The sequence below is a fragment of the Plasmodium gonderi genome (assembly GCF_002157705.1).
Source record: "Plasmodium gonderi DNA, contig: Chr14, whole genome shotgun sequence".
Classification (NCBI taxonomy): domain Eukaryota; phylum Apicomplexa; class Aconoidasida; order Haemosporida; family Plasmodiidae; genus Plasmodium; species Plasmodium gonderi.
The window spans coordinates 3137957-3163737 of record NW_021628939.1 but is presented as its reverse complement, the minus strand read 5'-3'; the positions used below and the strand labels follow the sequence as shown (position 1 = coordinate 3163737).

Below are 25781 nucleotides of genomic sequence, written 5' to 3'. Positions count from 1 at the left end.
AATGACGTGTGGGTCGTTTGCGATAGATATGCCTATTCTGGTGTGGCTTATTCTGCTGGAGCCCTGGTTTGATTCCACAAAAAAACTTCTCATGCAAATGTGTAAACATTCGTTAATGCGTGCAGTGATATTCTGTAGCTTCATATTCGTCCGTTTGTTCTTTCTTTTTATTTTTTTCTTTTTGAAATCCACATGTCGAAAAATATATTTATGCAACCCCATATTTTACAGAAATTATCCAAAACGTGGTGCATGAATCCAGATCAAGGTCTAATAAAACCGGACATCGTTTTTTACCTGAACGTGCCTCCAAATTACGCAAAAAACAGATCAGAATATGGTATCACCACATATATACATATACATATATATATATTATCATAAGTGAAAAGTGAAAACTATTTTGTTTACATGTGTATTCATAGGGTTGATAAACATGTCAGACTATATCTCTCCACAAACAAACGTCGATGGGATAAGATGTATCCCCCAAATGAAATACGACATATAAAACTGAACTGTATACCTATTTTTACATTCATATAATTTATTTTAAATTCATTTCATCCTTTCATGCAACTTTTAACCAAGGTGAAGAAATATATGAAAAGATCGAAGTACAAAAGAGAATTTATGAAACTTACAAAAATTTTTATCAAGAACATTATTGGATTAATCTTGATGGAACCAAAAAAATAGACGTAAAGAAAGGAGGAAAAAAAAGGGAAAAAAAAAAAAAAAAGTGTTACACCAAAATGAGTCACGCACTGTATGCAGGGCACAAAATTAAGAGTTTCCTCTTCACCATGTTCTGCACCCTAAAGTTTATTTTAAAAAATCCAAGAACTGGCCAATAAACATATTATTTTGTTTTATTCATTCATTCATTCTATTTTTTATTATTTATTTTTTTTTTTTTTTTTTTGTTGCTGCTGTTTTCTCGGTTTAGGACATACACACTGACATTCTTAAAGAGATATTAAAGTTGGATACAATCAAGGAAGAAGAATTTACCTTCTTGTGGCCTTAGAGATCCAAACGTGCAAAGCGTACCCATATCATCCCTGCACATATACCCATGTATGCTGCTGTGAAAAAGGGATGAAGACAACTTTTCCCTTCTATTAGTAGCCACCACCAACCTTATCATTACCTCCTTTTTTGTTTTTAATTTACCTCCTTATGAAGCCTTTTGTTTGCACACTTTGTTACATTTTGCATTTCTTATTATGTTATTTTTTTACTACATCTGCTTACTACGTCTTTTCACTGCGTCTTTTTACTGCCCTACTTTTCGCTGCTTAACCCTTCGCGGATTTGTTTTCACATGTCTTACCTCTACATTAACGCTTCAACCATTTAAATCCGTAAAACGGAAAAAAAGAAAAAAAAAAATTCTTTAAATATATATTCTCAAAAAAAAACTGCAAAGCTACACGTGTTCAATATGGATAAAGAAGATGGAGAGAAAATACCACAACGTGGAAAGACGAACGATATGCAAAGTTCAAGAGAGTACTATAAATGTTTTTTTCTCGCTCTCCTGTGTGCATGATTTACATGCACACATACTATTGGGTGAAAGGCAACTAAATAAATACGCATTCATGTCATTATTCGCCCTTGCTATTTGCCACAAATGTACATCCATTTGAAGAAAAAAAAGGAGAAACACATCGCATCATTGTAGCGACATATCTTAAAATGAACAAATCGAGTACTATGCACTCCAGCCTGTCCCTCAGACAGCACATCTCCTCACTTGTAATAATTTGCTCCCCCTAGACATGTAACCAGCATTCATCTAAAATTATGTGGCACATATCTCAACAAACTGTATCTTTTTCTTTTCTTTTTCTTTTTCGATGAATCACTAATTGAACTGTTCTCAAGCCCGTTTTTAGCAAACGCAATGAACCAGTTTCACGATTTCCCTTTTTTACAGAAATTAATGCACCTCAACGCATCAAAGCAACTTGCCTTGTTATCTCGACTCGTCTTTCCTCTTGATATCGGTCCGGAAATATGAGGACCACGTGTGTACGAATTTTCACTGTGTTCACTTTTGCCAACGAATTCGTCTGGTTTTACCGCATCCCATTCAGCAATTTCCTCCTCACTCAGTTCAGCAATTTCCTCCTCACTCAGTTCAGCAATTTCCTCCTCACCCAGTTCAGCAATTTCCTCCTCACCCAGTTCAGCAATTTCCTCCTCACCCAGTTCAGCAATTTCCTCCTCACCCAGTTCAGCAATTTCCTCCTCACTCAGTTCAGCAATTTCCTTCTCAGCGTGGACCCCTTCCCCATCTTGGTAATTGTTAGATGAGAATTGCACACCGCCACGCTCATTTAAGAATCCCTTTTCTTTAAATCGTTTGGGTAGAATAGGAATCGTTTCGCTCAAACTATCCTCTGAAGAAATATTAACTGGATTTTTCGTCTTTTTCTTAAAAAATGTAAATTTCTTTGTAAATTGCCTGATAATGGTAGTCCTCTTAGATACATAATCTTCTCCTATAATAATACTGTCACAGGATTGATTAATATGTTTATATTTCTTCGTAATTCTAAGATCATCATAAGTTAAATCTTTTATATTTATTCGATTAATTTCATTGTCTTTTCCGTTAATCCAATTTTTAGATGTACTGTATGGGTCATGCATCAATATAGGAGGATATAAATCTTCTTGAAATTTTGTACGGTTTTTTCTAGGTACATAAAAAGATATTGGTCTTATGCTATTATTATTTTCATTTTTGTAAACTCTACCAATTTCACATTTATATACATCACAAGCTTGTTTGGGCATAAAACCAAAAGATCTAAATGGAGAACAAGATTTATATTCATTTACTTTTCTTATGCTACCAATTGAATGTTGATAATATCGACAGTTACCATCCCCTTTTCCAATTATATATATAAGTCCAGTACTTTCATCATAATGTGGAATCAATGGAGCTGACGCATTATCTATTGACATTGTTACAAGAGCAGATGATGTATTTTTTATATCCCATAATTTTATTTCTCTCATATGATTTTTTGAAAATCCTGTACTTAATATATAATTATCATCTCCACCTAATCCATCTATCCATATATTTTTTGCATTCTTCCCACCACCATGAGTATGGAAACTTGAGGAAATTTCTCTATTTCTTGGATCAATTATATGCATATATTTTCCAATGCATGTACCACTTAATAAATTTCCTTTTAAATTCCATTTTAAAGATGATAATTTTTGGGGTATATTTATCTGGAAAGCTCTTTTTTCATTTTCTATATCCCAGATATTTACAATTCCATCGAATCCACTTGAACCTAATATATGATAATTCAATGGGTTCCAATCTACAATTGATATTTTCTTCTTGTGTCCTTTTAGAATACATTGTGGATCCTTTATTTCTTTTACTGTCTCATCATTATGACGTACTTCCCAAATACGTATAGATAAATCTTCTGATCCAGATGCCAAAATTTCACTGAAGCATGGATTGAACTGTAAGTCTAGAATAGCAGATGTGTGTCCCTTTAGTTTTATTACTGGTGGATTGCGCATTTGATTTTCCAAACGAATAACTCCTATCAACCCTCCTCCGTCTACTTCCCAAGGGACCTTATATAGTATGCGAAGGGGGTCAGGTGCGCATGAGAATATGAAAAATGAAAAAACATTAAGGGGTAAAATTTATGAAGAAATGTAAAAGGAAAAAAAAAAAAAAAAAAAAAAAAAAATATATATTTCTCCACCTTACTCATCGAGACAAGCTTTGCAACCTGTTCGATGTCACATTGTATTTCCTCTCGTGCTTTTCCTTTCTCAGCTTATCACCCTTTTGCTTATAACTCTTTTGTCTCTCCTTATTTTGTCTCTCCTTATTTTGTCTCTCCTTATTTTGTCTCTCCTTATTTTGTCTCTCCTTATTTTGTCACTCCTTATTTTGTCTCTCCTTATTTTGCCTCTCATTCTTCCGTTACACTTACCGCCACATACCCCGAGCTGCACGCGATGCCACATGAATCGATAACTCTAGAACATATTCTCAAATCTCCAAAAAGGTTATTAGAGGGATCCGCTGAACAAGGAAGGAGAGCCGTTTCGTGTCAGTTCGTACTGCATCATGTCAGTTCGTACCGCACCGTATGAGTTCGTACTGCATCGTCTGTTTCTTGGCCTGTCTAGCCAATTTTGCTTTTACAGCGCTCGAGAGAATTTCACACTGATATGCCCTTCCTCTTTTTAACAAAAACAGGGAAACATATTCTCTCGTGTCGTTCTCGTTTTCTTACAATATAGATTCTTTATATACGGAATGTTATTCATTTTATCGGCCCATTAATCCGGTTAGCGGTTAGCATAGGAAAAAAAAAGTAAAAAAAATAATAATAATAAAATAAATGTGTCTTTGTTTTGCTTTCCTTTGCTTTGTTCTGTTTTGCTTTTCTTTTCTTTGCTTTGTTCTGTTTTGCTTTTCTTTTCTTTCCTTTTCTTTTCTTTTCTTTGCTTTTTTTTTTTTTTTTTTTTTTTTTGCATCAGTCTGGTAACGAAGTTGTATGTTAAGTCTAGGTGAAACAAAAATGGTAAAGGTAAAAATTGCAACGTGCAAAACGGAAAACACATAAAAAAATGGAAGAACCAAAAATTCCAAAACGTAAAGTTACAACACTATATACACATTTTATGGAATCTTATTTCTTTCATCTTTCCTGTCTTAATTTCATGCACTTCTGCACAAAAGTTTGGGCAAAAACCGCGAAATGTAAGTGGAAAGGGTAGGAAAATTCGTAGAAAGTGCGGACAAATTTATGGAAAGTGCGGACAAATTTATGGAAAGTGTGGAAAAATTTATGGAAAATCTGGACAAATACGTAAAATTGTAGAAAAAACGAAATCACACAACTACTCAAGTGCATGATAAAATTTAAACTAAAAAAAAAAAAATCCACCCCTTTCAATTCAGGTTAGATCCAATTGGTTACATACACTTGTCATTTTTCTTAAAGTGTCCTACATTTTATTAACAACCTTTTAAGAAAATTCCGATTCAAATTTTTGGCTACCTTAATGATGCGTGTAACTGGGGTAACTAGACTAAACAGAACAGCGCAAAAAAAAAAAAAAAAAAAAAAAAAAATTACAATTTTTCTGTTTTACCAAGTACGCATAATTAGTTTCAACCAACTCAAGCTTATTATGACTAACCTTAGCACATGATGTTCTATTCATTTTTACACACACACAAATCTTTTAGTACTACAAGGGCGTGTAATTATTCATACATAAATGTGTGCAAAATTGATAACACTTTAATTTTTATATACATTCGTTCAAGTCTAAATGGAACTACGAAATGGTAGACAAAAATATTTTCCTTTTTTACGCGCAACGTTGGGCTTTTTTTTTTTTTTTTTTCCCCACTTAATTTTTAAAAAGTGAAGCGGTTAATTTGGAAAAAGCAGAAAAAATAAACAAAACGGAAAAAACAAAAAAAAAAAATATAAAAAGATAAAAAGAAATATAAATGGACATATATCTACAAAATGACAAATTTATAAAAAGAACAAAACCGTATGAAAGGCATTTTTTCCCCAACATTCTCACCCCCTCTTCTCCCTTTTCCGTTTTAGACAAATACATTTACATTTATTCCTAAAAAAACATATCAGCTTTGCACATGTTATTATTACCTCCATTTGTTTCTTTTCCTTAAATGAAAAAATTAAATCCCATATGTGCAATTTAATCTGTTTTGTAGCATTCCTTTTTTCGTTGTTAAACATATTGCTTTGACACAATACAAAAGGATAAAAGGAGTCCAAACGAAAATAAAAAAAATAAAATACCCCTGCGTAGTTTGGCAAATCACACACTTATTTCAGTACACTCATTTTTCTTCTCATAACATCCTCATGCTCATTTCAACAAAAACAAAGGAAAGAAAAACAGAATAAAACAAAATGGTATAAAAAAAAAAAAAAAAAAAAAAAAAAAAGAAATATATAACATTAAAAAAAGTCACATGGTCTATAATCTCTATCTACAAAATAAATATAAAATGTTAAGAATGCAAGGGAAAATAACAGAATAATGGAATAACATGCAAGTGACAGGTATACCTGCATCCCGGAAATTATCTGAACGAGGGAATCCTAAAAATTAAAAATAAAATGAAATAAAATAATGTACATAGGGAGTGGAGGAAGAAAAAAAAAAAAAAAAAAAAAAAAAAAAACTTAATTGCTTCGTTCTTATATGTATTTACATGTGTATAATATTGTGCGCTCACTCTACAGCTTATATGATGTCGTTAAAAAATAGAACTTTTTTCATTTTTATTTTCTTACTATTACTCCCCATGCACATATAATTCCTAGGATGCAAAATATATAATCTGAAAAAAAAAGAAAAAGAGGAAAATAAAAAAAAAATACCTCGAAAGCGCAAGTTTCTTGTCTCACAGCTTGTAAAGCTGACAAAAAAAAAAAAAAAATAATAAAATAAATAAATAAAAATACACACGAAGCATGGTAGCTTTCCTTAATAAACGATATATGTGCTTATATGCACGAACTGCTCGAGGCAGGAAGCTTATGTTCCCCTATTTATTTTGTTATATTTCATTCCTTTTTTTTAAGGCTAAAATCGGCATACATACAGGAATGGAACACGAGTCATAGTTAAGACACACACATGTGAACATGCGAAACTTCAAAAAGTGTAGAACAAAGTGTAGTAAAAGGAGTAGAACAAAGTATAGTAAAAGGTGTAGTATGCATTTTTACTTAATACAGTTATAATTTTCCTTGAGTACATATAAAACTTGTGACTGCTATTTTTTCTCTTTCGTGTTTGATCCAACAAATTGCTGCTGCTGTTCTGAAAACTAACTTCCGAATTTTCTCGATCCAAAATTGTGTGACTGTCCACGTTCGTGCTTTTCGTTTTATTTGAAGAACTTACGTTTTTCTTAAATGGCAATGACTCACTTTGTTTCCCCATTTATAGTTTTAGTATTTTATTTTATTTTATTTTTTTTTTTTTTTTTCTGAGTGTGTATTTTAAGAACTAGTATTGGTATGCATACAACCGAATGAACAAGAAGAAAATCTGTTGTGCATCGTTCTGAAAACAAAATAGCACCTATCTCTCTATGGATAACATATATACATATATATACTTATTTACATCAACACATATGAATATCAATCAAATGGCAGTCGTTCGTATCAAAATCATCATCGTTTTTTTTTTTTTTTTTTTCTTTTTTAAGCCCAATCAGAGTTTCACAATTTTCAATATATTGTTTTTTGACAACTCTTTTTTAACTTTTTTTTTTTTTTCTCCACTTGTTATAAACTTTTTACAAAAATGGTTTTTCCCTACATCTATTTGCTAAAAATTGTTCAAAAGGGAGGGAAAAATCAAAACCATGCGAAGAGGAAAAAAAATAAAAAAATAATTACCACGCACAATGTTGGAAAAAAAAAATGAAAAAGTAAAAAAAAAAAAAACTTTTCATTTTTTGCCGTTCTCAATTTGGTTTATCATTTGAATTTTCCAAGCGTGCAAAAAATTATTTTTGAAAGCTAGTAAAATTGTTTGCAATTTAGGTATTATTAGTATTCAACTGGAAATGGTAAAAGTTTGACGTATTTTTTTTTTTTTTTTTTTTTTTCCGTATGCTAAAAAAAAGTCAAGTTCAAATCACTCCCTCCACAAGCATGACTAAAATCAAACATAAAGTCAAGAGGAAAATAATTGCACAAAGCGGTGGAAACCTTCGCTTTTTTTTTTTTCTTCTTTTTTTTGTGCAAAAATTTTATAACAATTTTATTTGAGAAAACATCCAACTTTTACATAACCTCCCAAAAAAAAGAAGATCACACATATGTGGTGTATATAAATATGTGCATACTAGAAAACACCTCTTACATGAAGGGAGAGTTCCTTCTCTTGAGCACAAGCATCGTGTTGCAAATTAACTTCGAGAGCCTAAATTAGTTTCACCATTTATGTGTAAAACGAAGTCCATGACTTTTTTTTTTTTTCGTTTTACACTTCACGATAATATAAATGTGCGTCCCATTTGTTTTGTCATTTTGTAAACATCATGGTTCATGTCAGGGGAAATAAAAAAAAAAAATACACCAAATGTTTTTCAACTGTGATAAAAAAAGAAAGAAAAAAAAAAAAAAAACATTAGTTAAATTTTAAAGAAACAAATTTATTAATTTCCTGTGTGTTTTACCATCTATGGAACTTCAATGAAATCACATATGTTAGCAAAAAGGGACAACCACACCACCACATAACGCAGCACACAATCCACAAAATATGAATCACAAAAAAAGGGTTATATTCAAATTACTCCGTTTTCCACCCTTAGCATCGTTCAAGAGGAATGTTTTCTTTTCATATGCACGACAAGAATGTGTACATATATATATATATATATATATATACGTATATAATTTGAATCCACGTAACGTTGCTACAAGGCCGAGTGAGCAACTTCTCACCTTGCTGCCATATAACTATATCTAACAAAATATACTAACGTGCATAAAATGAGGAAGACATAAAACTTAAAACATTATTAGAAATATTGCCTTCATCCTACTGTATCCAACTTTCTATATGATTGTACCAATCACAGTCAACTTCACAAAAGCTTATTCTCAACTCTGTATGTTGCTTAAAGACAGAGTAAACTCACATGCATACATATACAATGCGGATAGATGGAACATAAAATAGATTTATTCCAAAATTTTTTTCCCTAAAAAAAAAAAAAAAAAAAAAGCATTTGCGGCGAGCACACAATATATGAACACTATTTTTTTACTAAAAGTTCGTAAAAAAAAAAAAAAAAAAAGAAGCTTCCTATGGAATGATGTCATCATTCTTTTAAAAACAAAAAGTGTTTTATGTACATGCTTTTGATTTTTTTTTTTTTTTTTTCTTAATCATACATTTCTGCTTGTCGTCATTTTCTGCACTTTGCAGTTTTTTTTTTTTTTTTTTTTTTTTTTTTTTTTAAATGCACATTCCATGTTTATATATAACTGTACACTGAACAACGGTGATCAGATAAAAATCCAGACAAGTACGAAAGTCTTCCCTTGCAAAATTATTCATCCCGTGTGTTAGTAAAAAAAAGAAAAAGGACTTAATGGCACTAGTTTCATTTTTTTTTTTTTTTTTTTTTACAATTTTTTGTGTTTTGAAAAATTGAAATCCAAAATTTAACAATCTGATTGACTCAAGTTGCAAAGTCATATCTGTGAAATACACACATCTTTTCGCATTAACATATATATATATATATGTACCTCCTCAAAATGAACACATTAATTTTAGCTTCAATAATTTGGAAGACATATTTCTGTTTATTCTTGTATCCCATACTTGGTTCTACAACACAGCAGTAAATGTTCATTGCCTAACCACACTTATCCCAAATTGATCTCATTTTTTTTTTTTTTTTTTTTTTTCATTTTTCTCCTACATCATTTGATAAAACAAAGATGGGGAAAAAAGGAAATAATAAAAAAAGTGAAATTTATGCTCCTACATGTCTATTACGTAACTTTTTTTTTTTTTTTTCTTATGTAAAAGAATAAATAAACGAAACTTCTTGATGTTCGCCTCTTTTTATGTTTTATTTTTAAAATATTACGTATAATAGGAGGCTTTTATTTACCTTTTCCCCCAGACACACATACAAGCATACACATATAACATACACAAGACTCCCATGCACCCTCCTCACCACGTCTTAGATACTCCTTTTCGTCTCTTTACCCTTTCATTTCCACAATTCATAGAAATGAATTACCAACAATTCGATGGGGACAGAGCTCAAAGAAGTTAACTTTAGTCATTTCCATTTCATCAGTTGAAGGAGAAAAGGTGGAATTCACAGAAAGGTGATAAATACAAGAATTCCCCAAGAAAAGTGACTATCAAATTATATATCCATTTTTTTGTCCATCCGTTTGCCCATTTGTTTTTCCACCCTTTTAAGCGCATGTGTGTGTATCCGTAGGATCAGAGTGTCCTAAAAAAAAAAAAATACCTTCCTACAAGATCATCAGCAAGCGGATTTACATTCCTTCATTAACACATGTCTACTTTTGCACAACACAAAACCCTTGACATGAATTCTTAATTTCCACAAGGAAAAAAAAAAAAAAAAAAAGAAAAATGGAACAATGGGACAATGTATATATGATCACTCTTCCAACATTTGCCATGTTTTATTACTATTTTTTACCTCTCTGTCTATCTCTATATCTACCTATCTTTCTACCTCTCTATCTACCTCTCTATACTGCTGCCTCCCTACTTTCTCGTCCATTTTCACTTTGGCCAAATTTATCTTTTTATCACAACCTGTTGTAGTAATATACACCTCACAGCGTCGAATAAGCAAGGACAGAATTTCGAACTAAATTTGGATTTACTAAGACCGATAAACCCAAAGGCATGTATATATATCTACTAATAAATTGCACACATATACATGCATGGTGCGATAATTCATCGAGAGAATGCAACAAAAACTACATGTCCTATACATATTGTGTCACATTATTCTGAATACTGTCCGTTTTTTTTTTTTTTTTTTCCAATTTAATTTGATACTCAGAAATGTTCCTACACTTTATCGGACGACAGCTTAAAGATGAAAATTGAGAAAACGGTCAAGGTTAGCAATTCCTTTTTTTTTTTTTTTTTTTTTTTTTTTTTTTGCTACACTGTTTTGTGTAAAATATTATTTCACTTATGCTATCCTTTTTTTTCCATTCTTTTCTTTTTTTTCCCATCTTTCAATTATACACAACACACTATTTCGATCTGCACTAAATTCCCGAAGGAACCGTGTTGGAAGCGCTTGATAAAGGAAAATAAAAAAGTGAACTTTTTGATACGAGACAAAAAATTAGGAGACCCCAATGAGTATACATATATATATGCATATATAAATAGTAACTGATTAAGGAGCATTCAGATTCGTCATCAATTGTTGAAACTGTTTTTTCAATGTTGTGTAAATATATGCATATACATAAGCACATATATAGTTCTTCTGCAAGATTATGTTGCCCCTGTATGTAACATGGTTCATGATTTTGTTCACTTTTCTTTTCTTTTCTTCGTACAGTTGTGAAGAGGCCAAAGAAGTCTGGCTTGGGGAATACATGTAAAAGAGCACATGGAACTTTTTTTTTTTTTTGATTCCTAATAATTATGTCTTTTATTATACATATATATATATATATATATTGTTTTTTTTTTGGTGTCCCTAGCTGTGTGTACTGTTTTCATTTTACACATACTTCCATACATTTATCTAACTTGAGGAAGATAACCTCTTAAGAATTTCTTACCTATTATGTATTCCCCACGCAATTCACAGGTTTTTTAAAAGAAAACATAAGTCCAACAATTCCTTATCAAAGGTGGCTGATGAAGATCCAAATAAGAAAAAGGACATTGTGCAGGTAAGAAAAATGGCCTTTACAACATATACATATATTTATATATATGTATGCCATCATACACAGTTTTATGTGTCATTATAAAGTTCTGAAAAACTTATTGTAATTAAGCATTTTTTTTTTTTCTCTTCTTTTTTTAAAACCATTTCTTTCCTTTTTTTTTTTTTTTCCCTCCCCCCCTCACCTCATATTTCCCGAACGGAAATAAAAATAAAAAAAAAAAAAAAAAAAAAACAGAATATAATTGACAACTTGAAGGATGCCCATCCAAATTTTTCCCTCCACGAATTTTAGCAAGGGGGAAGTAGAAAATAAAAAAGAATTAAAAAAAGAAAAAATGTGGAAAAAAGCTTCATAAAATAATGAATGGGTGGGTTGTTTGTATATGTATAAATATAACTATTTAAATTTATGGGAATAATTCAGAAAAGGACTTTTTAAAATTGTACAATTTGCAAAAACCGTGGAAGTAAAAAAGATACAAATTTAAAAGGAAAATTAAAAGGAGAAGAATTCTCATCATCATCATCATTTTTTTTTTTTTTTTTTTTCCTCTCCATCTTCACATGCGACAGTGTATAATTTCCTTTTATTTTTACGCTATTCTATTTATTTTTCCTTTTTTTTTATACTCTTCATTTGCAAGATTTTTTCATTTTGTTTTTTCCCAAATCCGTGAACAAAATTTAATGCAAAAGAATAGTTAATGCAATTTTATGATTAATTAAATATATATGCTTTTATTAACAAATTTTCAATGATCGGAGGAAAATTAACATCTTTTCTTTAATCGCAAAACATGAAAATATAATCATTCTGCACTGCAAAAGGGGAGAATTAACGTTTCTCCAAATTTTTGATGTTTTTTATTTTTTTTTTTTTAAATGACAATATTATAAAGTAAAATAAATGGGTGACGACAAAGAACAGTGCTTTGAAATTTTTAGGAACAATATTTTGGAACTTTTAAGACAATGTTTTGAAATTTTTAAGAACAATATTTTGAAACTTTTAAGAACAATATTTTGAAACTTTTAAGAACAATATTTTGAAACTTTTAAGAACAAAATTTTGAAACTTTTAAGAACAATATTTTGAAACTTTTAAGAACAAAATTTTGTCACGTTTGATAAAATTAAAATTGTCACAGTTCCACTACCATTGGCTTGTCATACATAAAATATGTACATTATATATATGCATTATTTATATGCATCATTTATATGCATCATTTATATGCATTATTTATATGCATTATATATAATTATGTTTAACACGTGTTATATATTCGCATAAACATTTTTTTTTTCTTTCTTTTACTGTGTAGTTTGTCTATTTTTTTTTTTTTTTTTTTTTTTTTTTCTTATGTAAAAAACTAAGAGCATTTTTGCCTTACCCCAGCAACCAATTTCCCCATTTGCTTAAATATTATAAAATGAAAAATAGGACATCCGGATTGTAACTCTTGCTAACATTAAATAACATTTTTGTAGAGAAAAGCACATGCCATACGGTCAACCAAACTTGACGAAAAATGACACAGGAGTGGAAAAACACAATTTTATGTCGCTTAAAACAGAGAAATGCTGCTCAAAGTGAGAAATATGAAGAAGTTTTAAATGCGTATAATTCTCTAGTTGAAGAAAAAAATAAACTATTAGCCATCATTGCATCGTTCACATCAGAAAACATTTATTTGCTTAATAGTAAAAAATTTGGAATACCATTTGATACTAACGAATATTTAATTCCAAATAATTTGAAGCAATATCATCTGTTAAATGAAGAAGTTGGATCTGGAAGTACTTTTTGTCATGACAACAATTCAATACATGTAGCATCAGTAAATGGTACTACAACAGAGACAACTTTACGGATAATCCAACCAAAAATTAAGACGAAATCTCAGGAGGAGTATCATCCAAATGAAGTTTCAAAAAGAGAATTCTTAGAAATAATTAAAGAAAAAGCAAAATGTGACGAACTGATACTTCTTCTAAAAAATAACATAAATGAAAAAGAAAAACTTCTGAACATTTTAAACAAACATAATAAAGCATTAAATAGTGTTATTCTAAAAAGGGAACAAGAACTTTCCGAAAAAAATAAAAAAATACATAAACTTCAAGATATTGTAAGTAAACAAAATAAAGATTTAAAGTTATATGTAAATACAAATATATCACTTAAGAGAAAAATCAAAAAATATCAAAAGAAAAATCAAAAAATGATAAAAGATTTTGATACACTTAGACTTTCTTATATCAAAATATCGAAAGAAGCTTATCAACTCAAAAATTGCAAAATAAACATGGATAAAGAATATTTTACCTTGAGAAAACAATTTTTAGCGAAAAAAATAGAAAATGAAAAACTCCTCAAATCTCTGCTAAGGTGCAAAAAATCATACAAGTCTCAGCTAATGAAAATGTATTACCACTTTATACGCCACAATGAGACCAAAGAATTGGTCTTATCAGAAAAAAAGAGAAAAATAAAAACAAGTTTTTTTAAAAAACAAAAATTTTTTATATCCATTTATTGGGACAAATTATATTACACTCATGGTGATAAAAAAAAACACTGCGTGGAAAATACAAATACATCGGAACTGAAAACTAACTTATTTATAAATAAAAAAAAAAATTCGATAGCGAAGCCGATGAACTGTGTAGATGCTGAAGAGCTTATCACGTGTCAAAATATATGTTATGGGGACAAGTTCAAATTAGGCAAGGGATGCACTCTCTCGAGAAGCTCCAATTGGAAATGTGAAGAATAAATAATGAGTCGTACGAGATTGGCATATGTATAAGGGACCTGATACTGCTATGCATATATATATATAAATGTTTATATATATATTTTTTTAAATGTTTGGAAATATCATAACCATGCATACACCAATAATAGTCGTAAAAAAAATGAAAGAAAAATGTGCTAACGAAAATTACGCAATCTGATCGGATTAGCGAAATTGCATCGTTAGTAAATGTAATAATTCTTTCCAAAAAAAAATTAAAGGATAAAGAAATATTCATACGGGGAAAGCAGTAATGTTCTTTCTTTTACTGTCACCTCTGGTTCAGTAGCATATATCTCCTAATATAGCAACAGCTTGAATATGTCACTACAGAAAAGAAAAAGAAAAAAAAGGAAATTCATAACACATGTCCTACCAACAAACAATATCTTCAATGATTTGTGTATATCGAACGGAACGGGTGACATGGTAATAAAATCAGAGTTATTTCTATACCAGTACCATACTCTGTCAGTAATGAGGAACAATGTTATAGTTGTACTAACAGAGAGATATTATCAGTTTATTATTCATAGCTGAGGAAGCGCTGTCCACAAGGTAAAAATATATCCGAAGAAATCACAAAATAATCCATCAGTTTAAAATTCACACAAAAACGTTATTATCATATGTGCAAATGATAAAAGCATCATCCTTTTTGTAAAAGAAAAAAAAAAAAAAAAAAAGTAGAAAATGCAATGTAGAAAAGAGAAAATGGAAAATAGAAAACAAGCAGAAAATATTCGTTCCATTCTCATGATGAAAAAATAACTTGGGTTAATTTTTTTTTTTTTTTTCACATGATTTTAATTGCTCCGTTGATATTATTACCATAAATGCCTAACTCCACACACATAGTGCAATAAATTTTTTTTTTTTTTTTTTTTTAATCCCTTGAAAATCAAAATTATAGCAAAAGTTAAATAATCATATTTATACGAAGTTTTTAAACTGATGGGATGGAAAAAAATTGATATCCACTTGTCCCAATAATTTATTTACATACAATATCGTAAAGCATTCTTCAAATACTGCTAATCAAGATTTTGGGACGAAGAGATTTTAATACCATATGGATATACCATATGAAAAATAGTTAACAGTGCAAATACAAGGGAATGTAGCTGCAATGGGTAAACTTTTTGGACGCTGTATTTGTTTCTATCTTTGTCTACCCTTGTTTTTAACTTTGCTTTTGCTTTTGTTTTTTGTGCTACTTTTTTTTTCCTTTTATGCTATTTTTTCGTTTCTTTTTATGCTACTTTTTTTTTCCTTTTATGCTATTTTTTCGTTTCTTTTTATGCTACTTTTTTTTTCCCTTTTATGCTGCTTTTTCTTTTTTTTTTTTTTTCCAAATTTATTTTCTGACTGTTCATACAAAAAATTACCCATTTGCACAATTTTTACATTTTAAAGATGGCATACATTTGAATTATCATTAAACGATGTCCCACCTTTGTTTTTTTCTTTTGTTTTTTTGTCACGTTTATGCTTTTCTCTTTTTCATTTGTTTTTTTCTCACTTTTATACTTTTCTCTTTTTTTTTTGTTTTTTTTTAACACTTTCTCTGCTTTTTTTTCCGTCGTACCATTTGTTAAATTAAATTTACTTTTGAGCTCAAAAAACCAAAGTGCCAATCCGCAAGGTTAATTCTCCATTCAAAAAAAAAAAAAAAAAAAAAAAAAAACAGAATATAAAATAAAATAAAACGAATAAATAAGTAAATAAATCCCGCGCAAGATCCTTTTTTATTTGTGTACTGCCACGCCCAATGGACACACTAAAAAGTCTATACAGCGATGAAAGAGTGTGATTATATACTTTCGTAAGAAAAAAAAACTTTTAAGTACCATGTGTAGCGACATTTTAGTTTTTCCTTTGTCCATACCATTACCCAACCGATCAAAATTCTCCATTCACACAAAATGACAAATGAAAATTTTGAAAAACGAGAAAAGTTCGAAAAAAATTGAAATAAATCTGGGGATTGCCATATATGCCCCGCTGCAATCCAATTAAAAAAAGAACCTCGAAAAAAAAAAGCAGCTTTTCCAAAATAAAGGTAATATTTTTAGTTCCACAAATCGTGTACCTATAGCAAGTACATTTCATGTGTAGCTGAATGGGAGGGAAACCACACACACGAATGCATATGCAAACGCAACACACACGAATGCAATACACACGCCACTTCCAAACTCCTCAGGCGTGAAAGAGAAATGCCAAGTCCTCCTTTGTTAACTTCTGCATAGCATTGCCCGAATCACCAATGGTGCAATCAAAGACCAACTGCTTCTTATTTTGCAACTGCACAATTTTTTCCTCAACAGTGTTTTCTATAATGAAACGAGTAGCATACACAGTTTTTGTCTGGCCAATTCGATGAGCTCTTTGAATAGCTTGTAATTCTGCTGCTGGATTCCACCATGGGTCTACAATAAAAATTCTATTGGCTACCTGCAAATTTAATCCCTCTCCACCTGCCTTCAAACTGATAAGCAAAACTCTTAGTTGCTTGTCTTCATTGAAATTATACAATATGTTATTTCTGGATACCATGGACATGTATCCCAGTAACTTGGAACATATTATATTGTGCTTTTTCAAATGATATTCAATTAAATCTAGCATTGAACAATACTGAGAAAATATTAAACATTTATCATCCGTTGTATGAATTACATTTTGAACTTCTTCAAAAACCGCTTCTATTTTTGTACTAGTTTTATATTCCTGGGTATTAATTCGATTTATAAAACTTTTATTAATGGATGTCGTTTCTTCTTTACATATAATAATTTCTTCATCATCTAGTTCCTCAGTTTCATTTAAAAGTTTAAAATCAACAGTTAGTGGGACAAAACATACTGGACATCCAAGAGGTAAATCCTTTACATTTTCGTCTTTCTTATTCACTAAACTAACAAATTTTGATTTTTCTTTATCTTTAAATTTTACTACAGAAATTGAATTGGCTCTTTTTCTTTTTTCTTTCGCATCATTGGTGCTATTACTCAAGCTAAGATCATCATTAAATACAATTTCATTCCTATCATGTAGACAATGTTCTCTTCTTTCTTCTGATTCGTTTGAAAAATGATAAGTCTGTGTCTTTGTTAGAGTTGTTCCATTCCATATTTCGTCTTGGCATCCATCTTTATGAATATTTGAATTATTTTCTTCTTGAAAACTTTCTATATACTGCTTCAAACATGATTTGTGAAAATGATGATCACATTTCGAATTTATATTACTCTTTTTTGGAACATTTTCCATACATATACCACACACATAATCATTTGAAATAGCCGAAATGATAGTGGAATTCTTTTTTATAAATTTTCCAGATGGATCACTAAGAAATGAATTTCCAAACAAAATTAAATAAGGATGATCAGCTGCTTGTCTTAGTCTACTAAGCAAATCAAAAATGTGTGCATAATTATGCAAAACTGTGTTTGATTTTACATATGTATCAAATTGTGTTGAAGTTTGTTTGTATAATGATTCATAAAAATCCTTTTCTTCATTGGATAATTTATCCTTTCTTATTCTAATATTTAATGGTTTTAATTTTATATCATTTTTTCGTTCTCCTTTAGTTCTTCTTAATAATATTTTATCTAAAACTTCATTCTTCAAATAATACATACTTGTCACCCCTTCTCCATTGTACCCAAATAGCTGAATAGGTCTCAAAATCCTTTTATTAAAATAATTAAAATGATTAATTCTTGAATGATTACAAATGTAACAATATTTATTATCTCTCATTTCATAATTTAATAATAAACATTTGCAATCTTTTTTTGAACAGAAATAATATGCATATGGATAAAATTCTAAAAATCGAATTAAACTATATAATTCTCCTATCCGATTTTGTAATGGTGTTCCTGTTAAACACCATCGATAACCTGAACATTTTAAATTGAAAATAGACTGTGTTGTGGATGTATTTCGATTCTTTATCCTATGTGCTTCATCTAGTATTATTCTATTCCACTGTATGTTATGCAATGCACTTTCATTAAATATGCTCGTTTCTGCTAGTTTCTGTTCTTTCCTCTTATTTTTCATCCTTTCAACAATTATCGAGTCGTACGAACTGTATGAATCGCCTGAATCGTTTATCTCTTCTTTTTTCATATCACCAATCCAGGAAGAAGACGATTCCTCCTCTATCTGTTCTATCTTAAACGATTCATCGCTATCATCTGATGTTCCACTTACGCTTTCGCTATCGTCCCTTTCTTTTCCTCTGGTTCCATTTTTCTTCCTCCTCTTCTTCAATTTATTAACACCTTTTACGAAAGAATTTTTTCTTTTTTTTTCCTTTTGCTTCATCTCTTTGTTTTTTTTCTTCAAAGTAGAAGAACTTCCATTAGCTGTTTTTCTCCTAACATAGTTGCCTTTCCTCCTTTTCAATTGTACTGTAACACTTTTACTCTTCTTGACTTTTTTCTCCTGCTCATCATTATCGCCATTCATTTGATTTTCCTCAATTCCAAAATCTGGTGCACTTGAAATACTACTCCTTGTTCTACAAACACTTAAGGTTTTTTTTTTTTTTTTTTCTTTACTTTCTTCAGATTTTGAAAGTATTTCTATATTTTTTTCCCCTGATATTAATTTTAGTTCTTCTCTTATATATTTAGTTGATACTAAAATTCTGTTAATCAACTCAACCTTTGTTCCAAAAACATGTTTCCCCAATGTTATAAGAACAACTTTGAGTTCTCCCATGTTTAATTTTTTAAGATGGTCATTTTCTATAATTGTATCACTTAAATATATTTGCCTTAGAATTTCCTTACATTTGCTGTTCATGTCTACTGTATATGAATCATTTTGTAGTACATCTTTTATAACTAGATTCCATTTTACATTTTTTTTATTTTTCCCTTTTCCTTTGTATATATTTTCCACACTTTTTTCAATTATATCCTTTTCAAAACCTAAATTGCACAGATCAATTATTCTACTAGATGTTTTTCGAGTAAGGGGAGAAAAAATGGACTTACTCGAGGAGGAACTATTGTCATCATCATCATCATCATTATTATTATCATCATTATCATCTTGGTAGCCTTCTGAACTTAACACAATAATCTCTTTTCCATCTGCTTGGACATTCAGCTCTGCCTGAGACATATTATTTTTTTTTAATTTTTTTTTGGAATTCTTCTGTGCCAGTTTAGTTTCATTACTGTCATTTTTATTTTCGTTCATAATTTCTAATAAAACATTTCTAGGGGTAGGTACAAAATTATCATCAAATTTTTTCATAGCTACAAGTGCAGTATCTTTGTTTTTTTTTTTCCTTTTTTTTAATTTTTCAGTTCTTACAGCATCTGGGCCGCAAAAGTATTTCTTATGTATTACTAATGTGCTAGGTAAATATAACCTCCCACAATATTCACATGATATTTTATACTTGTTAATTATTTTTCTAAACTGTGCTTCTACCATTGCATATGATGTTATAACAATATCATATTTTTTTAATTCGTCAAATGATATTTTTTTCATACTACCGTGATAAACATGCACTTTCAGTATATCTCCTGCTATGAACTTTTCTATTTCTGATTTCCACTGCATCACAGCTGCGATAGGTGCTATAATAAGCGTCTGCCCTTCAAACGTGTTCTTTTCAATGTCTACAGAGTTGTTTTTAATTCCATTCTTTGCACTACCCTTGTTCGACGCTTCTGTCATATCTTTACACTTGCTCGAAGCTGCTGTCTTATCTTTACACTTGCTCGAAGCTTCTCTCTTAACTTTACACTTGCTCGAAGCTGCTGTCTTACCTTTGCACTTGCTCGAATCTTCTGTCTTAACTTTACACTTGTTCGACGCTCCTGCCTTAACACTGGAATTTCTAAACCTTTCCTGCTTCACTTTAATCCCATTTTCTGAACCATCTTCACCGCTGCTTTTCTTTTCAAGTGTAGTTCCATCTCCACTACTAATAAAGATTACACTGTTGTCAGACTCCCCCTTCACATTGTTCGTACCATTTATTTCGCATTCTTCATTCACTCCAACTTTGATATTTTCCTTGCTGCACACACTCGTCTCTTCCTTTTCATCGTTTAACTTATTAATTTTCTGGCACAAAATTAACGTTATTGCCTGTATTGTTTTACCCATACCCATTTCATCGGCTAATATTCCCCCTTTAATGCTAGAGCGCTCCTGATTGATCATCCACGATACACCTTCCTTCTGGTATTCCAACAAATCAAATTTAAGTTCTTTTGGAATTGTTAATTTATTTTCAATAAATCTACTTTCTTGTTTTGTAAAAGTATTTGCGTCAAACATTTCCTTTTCCTTATTTACCAATATTTCAAAACTGTTCCTTCCCTTACCATTTTCTAGTTCACACGGTTTCGCCGTGTCCTTTACCTTATCCCTTTCTTCATCATTCAGTTCGTCAAATCCTCCAAAAAAAAATTCCCAATTTATATTTTTATATATGAACTGTTCATGTGCATTATATTTCCCTTCACACACATTTTTTTCCGAGTTGTTTAAATAAGCCTTTAAGTGTGGCTCATTTTCTTGGTTATATAAAATAGCATATAATATTTTTTTGCTGCAGTCTAAATGCACCCAGCAACTTATGAAACCATAATATCCTCTAGGATCTTTTGTTGGATATCCTACTCTTAAAATATTTTTTTCAATTGGAAGTCCGCATACTCGACAACGGCTAGCTCCTGCAAAAAAAAAAAAAAAAAAAAAAATTACACATTAGTTTTATTCAGTATTTACTTCTTTTGGCTAGCCTGTTCATATTTTTTTTTTTTTATTTTTTTTTTTGCAAACTTATTACGCCACTTTTTTGCGCGAAATCATATTCAACTATTCTCCAACATGTGTATGTACATGAAACTGGGGAAAATGCTGTCTCTCCCTCATCCCCATTATACTATCTCATTTTTTCTTACTTGATCGAGTCCGATTTATCAACAATTTGGGTGTTACTTTCTGAACATCCTTTTTCAATTTTAATTTCGCTATGCGATTCGTACCAACCCAATTCTTTAATTCCTTCAAAAACATGCACTTTGTTTCAATTATTTCTTTAAAAAATCGTTCCTTCTTAGAAAATATTTTATCCAAGCTATCACCCATGGCAACTAATTCGTTTCTTTATTTTAAATCTAAGATTTCCTTAACGTGGTGCTTAAATGATAGAGTGGTCATCCATCAGAAGGAATTCTTCAGAAGTTATGCTATGGCATTCGAAATTTTTTGTCGCTCTTAGTTTGTAAGTAAAATGTAACATCAAAAGGTAATGGTGGATGGGTTGGTGGTGGAAGCATACGAAAGGGGTCTCCTTCTGCGTCAAAAAAAAAGTCAACAAAGAAAAAGAGAAAAAAGGAACACAGAAAAATGAACAGAGAAGGCAACAAACGAAAATATTTATTGTACACGCTTCTCCTTTCAAATTGTTAAAAAACAAAATTCGCATAAAATTGGAAAATGATAATAAATGTATTTTCCTAAAAAGAGAGACATATCAGTATTACACAATAATGGCCGAATTGATATGCACGTCTATGCGACTGATTTCTTAAACTTTGTGTACTTGCCTATCGGTGCATGTATTCCCTCTTTCGGGCTTGACAACGTACACACAGCATATAAACAGAGCAGACAAATCAAATTCGTCTCCCATATTTTCTTTACAATTGAATGACTGCTTTTAAAAGTTGCAGAATAGTATGCCCATTTTTACCTTTTTACTTGTGAGATATTAAGCATTTACAAATTTATCAAACTTAAAAAATGGTTTACTATTTATTTTTTAAAGCAGTACTTGTTATAATGAATAACGTCCCAGCATAACCGCTGTAACACATATAGATGTGATTGCTCTATATATGTATATGCGCAGGTATATGTATATTCACGTATATGTATTTATATATATACGGATATATGAAATGGTTAAATAACTTGGAGATGCATTCCACAGGCTACGAATTTGTTATCTCTGACAAGTTGCTGATAAAGCATAATTTTAAAAAATAAAGAATGAGTTTATGTTAAAATTAATTAAAAAATATGCTCATTTAATTTTACACTTGTAAATATGAAAAAATAAATAAGTATATAAATAATAATTCACATTTAAAACGTTACATGTATGGTGGTATATATGGGATCAACTTGTTCATATTGCCACGAAGAAAAATTTGCACATAATAAAAAGCAACTTAATCATTTTTATAAAACAAAAAAAGGGGTGTCACTAAAAGATAATTTGTTTTCATACGTTTTTATGTTAATATTAACTTATTTCTAAATGTTAAACAGAAAAATTGATTAGCAGTTTCTCCTTGCCCTTTTTTCCTACTTTTCAAAGCACTTTTGAGGGAACTATATGTATGCATAATAATACATTATTTTATATTAGACCTGCGTATGGACATATATATATCTGTCGTATGTATATTTTATTTTTATTTTATTTTTTTTTTCTCTTCAATTTTTTGTCGTTTTTGGGTATTCATTTTATGTAAATTTGTGCTCACTGCGAATTTTTTTTTTTTTTTTTTTTTTTTTTTTTTTTTTTTGCTTTCGTTAATAAGAATAAGCTATTTATATTTACAAAAAGAAATTTCACCCTCTCTAATTCTGCATTAAGCTGAAAGGAGATTATCACTTCCTTTTTTAATGACTCTTTCGATCATGTTGGGATATATATATATATATATATATATATGTGTGTGTATTTTTTTCTCTCATCAGAAGCGGCTTAAAATGAGCGATGGGTATGCACAAAAATTCCATCTTCACGACATACTGTTGATAAATGAATTTTTGTATAAGTTTACTTCAAGCAGTACATTGCACATGATCCTAGAACCTTTAATCTTTAGGACCGTACTTGTTTATGTTTTGCCATTTCTATTGGTATACGTGCTCCTATGGGTCATTCACTCAAACACCAAACGAAACAAGTTAATACTCAACACATAATATTTTTATTAAACCACCATAATATAGAAAAACATCGTCTGTGTCAATTTCACTATCTTCCTTATGTACAATTTTTGAATATAACTTTCCAAAATTTTTAAAAATTTTCACGTTATCATTGTCTATGCTATGTTTTAAAAACTCATCTCTTTTATCATAAAAATTTTTATAAACTTTTAAATTTAATGGTTGATAATTTTTATAATCTTTTGAAGTATTTTTTGTTTTTTTATTTTTTATAATTTTAAAAAGAGGATTCTTGAAAAAAAAGGTCCAAACATCATTTCTGCAGTAATAGCTTTTCATCTTCCCACTCAAATGCACATCCGAAAGCTGAGCCGAATTTTCTTGTATTTCTTTTTTCACATTCTGCAAGGATGAACATAGGGTTTTATTCTCATGGGAAAAGTCTTTCTCACTATGAGAATTTAGGGAATTCACGTCTCACATGTCCACGTACATACAAAACATATCCACGTACATACAAAACACATCCACGTACATACAAAGCATATCCACGTACATACAAAAAAGCACGTCCGCATACACACACTTTGTCACTGCGTCTGTGCTATCGTGAAAGGTGCTCAAAGTTATTATCAAAACTTACCATACACGCTTCTTTATAGATTTTAAGTCCGATCTCCTTTTCTACATAGAACTCATCTATCATCTGCTTAAGAGCTTCCTTCAGAGATTCCAACAAAATGGAATGAGAGAATTTTTCGTCGAATGTTCCTTCTTGCATTTTAATTTTTCGAGTTATTGCAAAGCAGGTAATTTTATTTTACCTGACTGTTCATAACTTTTCTTTTTTTTGTCAAGGCGGTTAATTTCCCATCTATGCGTACCAAATATACATACATATAAGTATATGTATATGGGACATATCTGGTGAGAGAACCTCAGCTGAGTCTCCTAACTGAGAGAATACTCATGTATATAGAAACATTCGTATATGAACATGAAAACATGATAGTGAACAAAATTTTCTTCTCATACAAAATTGCAACAGATGAATAAATTTGACATATACCGAATAGACACCCAGGAATTGTTGTGCATTTGGAAAGGCCACTAAGAAATTCTTCGATCCATTCAATTCCAATTAAGACAATTCGTTTCACACTAGTATTAAAAACTGAGTAAAAAAAAAAAAAAAAAAAACCTTTTAAAAATACATCATGCGTGCAAATAAAATTTCTGTAAAAAAATTTTAAATGCTTTTTCAAATTTCTTTGAAATGAAGGTTTCATAGACAAATAAAAATGTTTGTCATTCTAAATCTTTCATGAATATGAAAACTAAAGAGTGTTAAAATTATAACCCAATTGATACAATTTCGACAACTTGGTCTCACATCAAAAGGTTACTACAGTTTAAAGAGATCTACTTCAGCTAATACAACATTTCAACACTTGTCATGTTTAAGGTACATCACAATATGTAAATCTTCTCGTGTAAAAATATACACGTTTGATGAGATATGTGCTAAGGGAACAGACGTGAAAAAAAAAAAAAAAAAAAAAAAATTTCGAAAAAAATAATCAAAAGGTTTTTTATTCTTCGCTTTTTATTTTTTTTTTTTTTTTTTCTTTTTTTTTTTTTTTTTTTTTTTTTTTTTTTTTTTCATATTATTTGGTAATAATAACGTCTGAATTTTTTTAAAAGGTTATCCCAATTTCACAGCTCTTTTTTTATGAATTACATGTGTATTTATTTTTTTTTCTCTCTTTTTCTCCATTTATTTTATGTTTATCCATGTGGTTCACACTTTTCATAAGTACGGAGAATCTTCTCATTTAATATATCTAATATATTTTATAAATAATATTACATACAAATAAGGAAGGTAGAACATGTTTTCGAGTTGAATCTCTTTTCAGTGATTATATGCAATGGGAGACTGTCATAAAAATAATACGACAAAAATTATACGTACATATAAAAGCATAAGTATTTTCTTTATTTTAAACCGGGGAATTCGTTTGAAGTTAAAAGAAATGTGTTTCCTTCCTCTCCTGGGTGTTAAAACAAGAACGTAAAAAATCAAAGCCACGCGGGATAAAGCCTTTTCAACATTCCAAACAAAGGAATGGGCGTGAAAAAGTTATGATTCAAAACGAGGATAAACGGATGGTGAATGAGTCACTTGAATTTAACTAATGATAGCATAGACATTTGCACCTTTTTTCAAAATAGGTTTTACTTAAGTCACACAAGCCTCATTCTCTGTGCCCTTGTACAAGTCAATTTGTTATGGTGAAGAGAGAAATGGCAACAAGGGGTAAAATTAAAATCATATAAAATTACAATAACACTCAACACAATAAAAATTACACAAAAAATACACCACGTAAAACCAATTGTCAAATAAATTAACACACATATATTATTAAATCAAGAACAAAAGGAGAATTGTTACATGTCGTAAACTTAGGTTCGACTGTGATATTTTTTTT

The 25781-nt window shown here is 30.1% G+C and overlaps 7 protein-coding genes across 7 annotated transcripts in view; 3 read left to right on the top strand and 4 right to left on the bottom strand.

Moving 5' to 3' along the window:
* The window catches only part of PGO_146750 (thymidylate kinase), a gene marked incomplete at both ends in the record, with an annotated part of 2020 nt that extends 990 nt beyond the window's left edge, over window positions 1-1030 (top strand). The window contains 4 exons of the mRNA XM_028690665.1: window positions 1-66; window positions 232-340; window positions 592-701; window positions 950-1030. The exon at window positions 1-66 is cut by the window's left edge and continues 25 nt beyond it. Coding sequence (XP_028546466.1) covers window positions 1-66; window positions 232-340; window positions 592-701; window positions 950-1030 — 366 coding nt within the window. The remainder of the gene's footprint in view (window positions 67-231; window positions 341-591; window positions 702-949) is intronic.
* An 893-nt stretch (window positions 1031-1923) lies between these two features.
* Window positions 1924-4335, bottom strand: PGO_146740 (coronin; the record flags this gene model as incomplete). The annotated part of the gene is made up of 3 exons (XM_028690664.1): window positions 1924-3627; window positions 3996-4087; window positions 4302-4335. 3 exons carry the CDS (start codon window positions 4333-4335, stop codon window positions 1924-1926), a joined length of 1830 nt encoding a protein of 609 aa, XP_028546465.1.
* Window positions 4336-6017: 1682 nt separating this feature from the next.
* On the bottom strand, window positions 6018-7011 carry PGO_146730 (hypothetical protein, conserved; the record flags this gene model as incomplete). The annotated part of the gene is made up of 3 exons (XM_028690663.1): window positions 6018-6161; window positions 6357-6403; window positions 6795-7011. The coding sequence occupies 3 exons, from the start codon at window positions 7009-7011 to the stop codon at window positions 6018-6020; spliced, it is 408 nt and encodes a 135-aa protein (XP_028546464.1).
* Window positions 7012-9338: 2327 nt separating this feature from the next.
* Window positions 9339-11810, top strand: PGO_146720 (conserved Plasmodium protein, unknown function; the record flags this gene model as incomplete). Its single annotated transcript, XM_028690662.1, has 8 exons — window positions 9339-9439; window positions 9840-9941; window positions 10417-10498; window positions 10664-10723; window positions 10892-10974; window positions 11180-11218; window positions 11435-11513; window positions 11754-11810. The coding sequence occupies 8 exons, from the start codon at window positions 9339-9341 to the stop codon at window positions 11808-11810; spliced, it is 603 nt and encodes a 200-aa protein (XP_028546463.1).
* Window positions 11811-13050: 1240 nt separating this feature from the next.
* Window positions 13051-14298, top strand: PGO_146710 (hypothetical protein, conserved; the record flags this gene model as incomplete). Its single annotated transcript, XM_028690661.1, has 1 exon — window positions 13051-14298. One exon carries the CDS (start codon window positions 13051-13053, stop codon window positions 14296-14298), a length of 1248 nt encoding a protein of 415 aa, XP_028546462.1.
* A 2223-nt stretch (window positions 14299-16521) lies between these two features.
* Window positions 16522-21465, bottom strand: PGO_146700 (DNA repair protein rhp16; the record flags this gene model as incomplete). Its single annotated transcript, XM_028690660.1, has 2 exons — window positions 16522-21047; window positions 21279-21465. 2 exons carry the CDS (start codon window positions 21463-21465, stop codon window positions 16522-16524), a joined length of 4713 nt encoding a protein of 1570 aa, XP_028546461.1.
* Window positions 21466-23301: 1836 nt separating this feature from the next.
* PGO_146690 (hypothetical protein, conserved) lies at window positions 23302-24067 on the bottom strand (the record flags this gene model as incomplete). The annotated part of the gene is made up of 2 exons (XM_028690659.1): window positions 23302-23688; window positions 23930-24067. 2 exons carry the CDS (start codon window positions 24065-24067, stop codon window positions 23302-23304), a joined length of 525 nt encoding a protein of 174 aa, XP_028546460.1.
* Between the last annotated feature and the right edge of the window lie 1714 nt (window positions 24068-25781).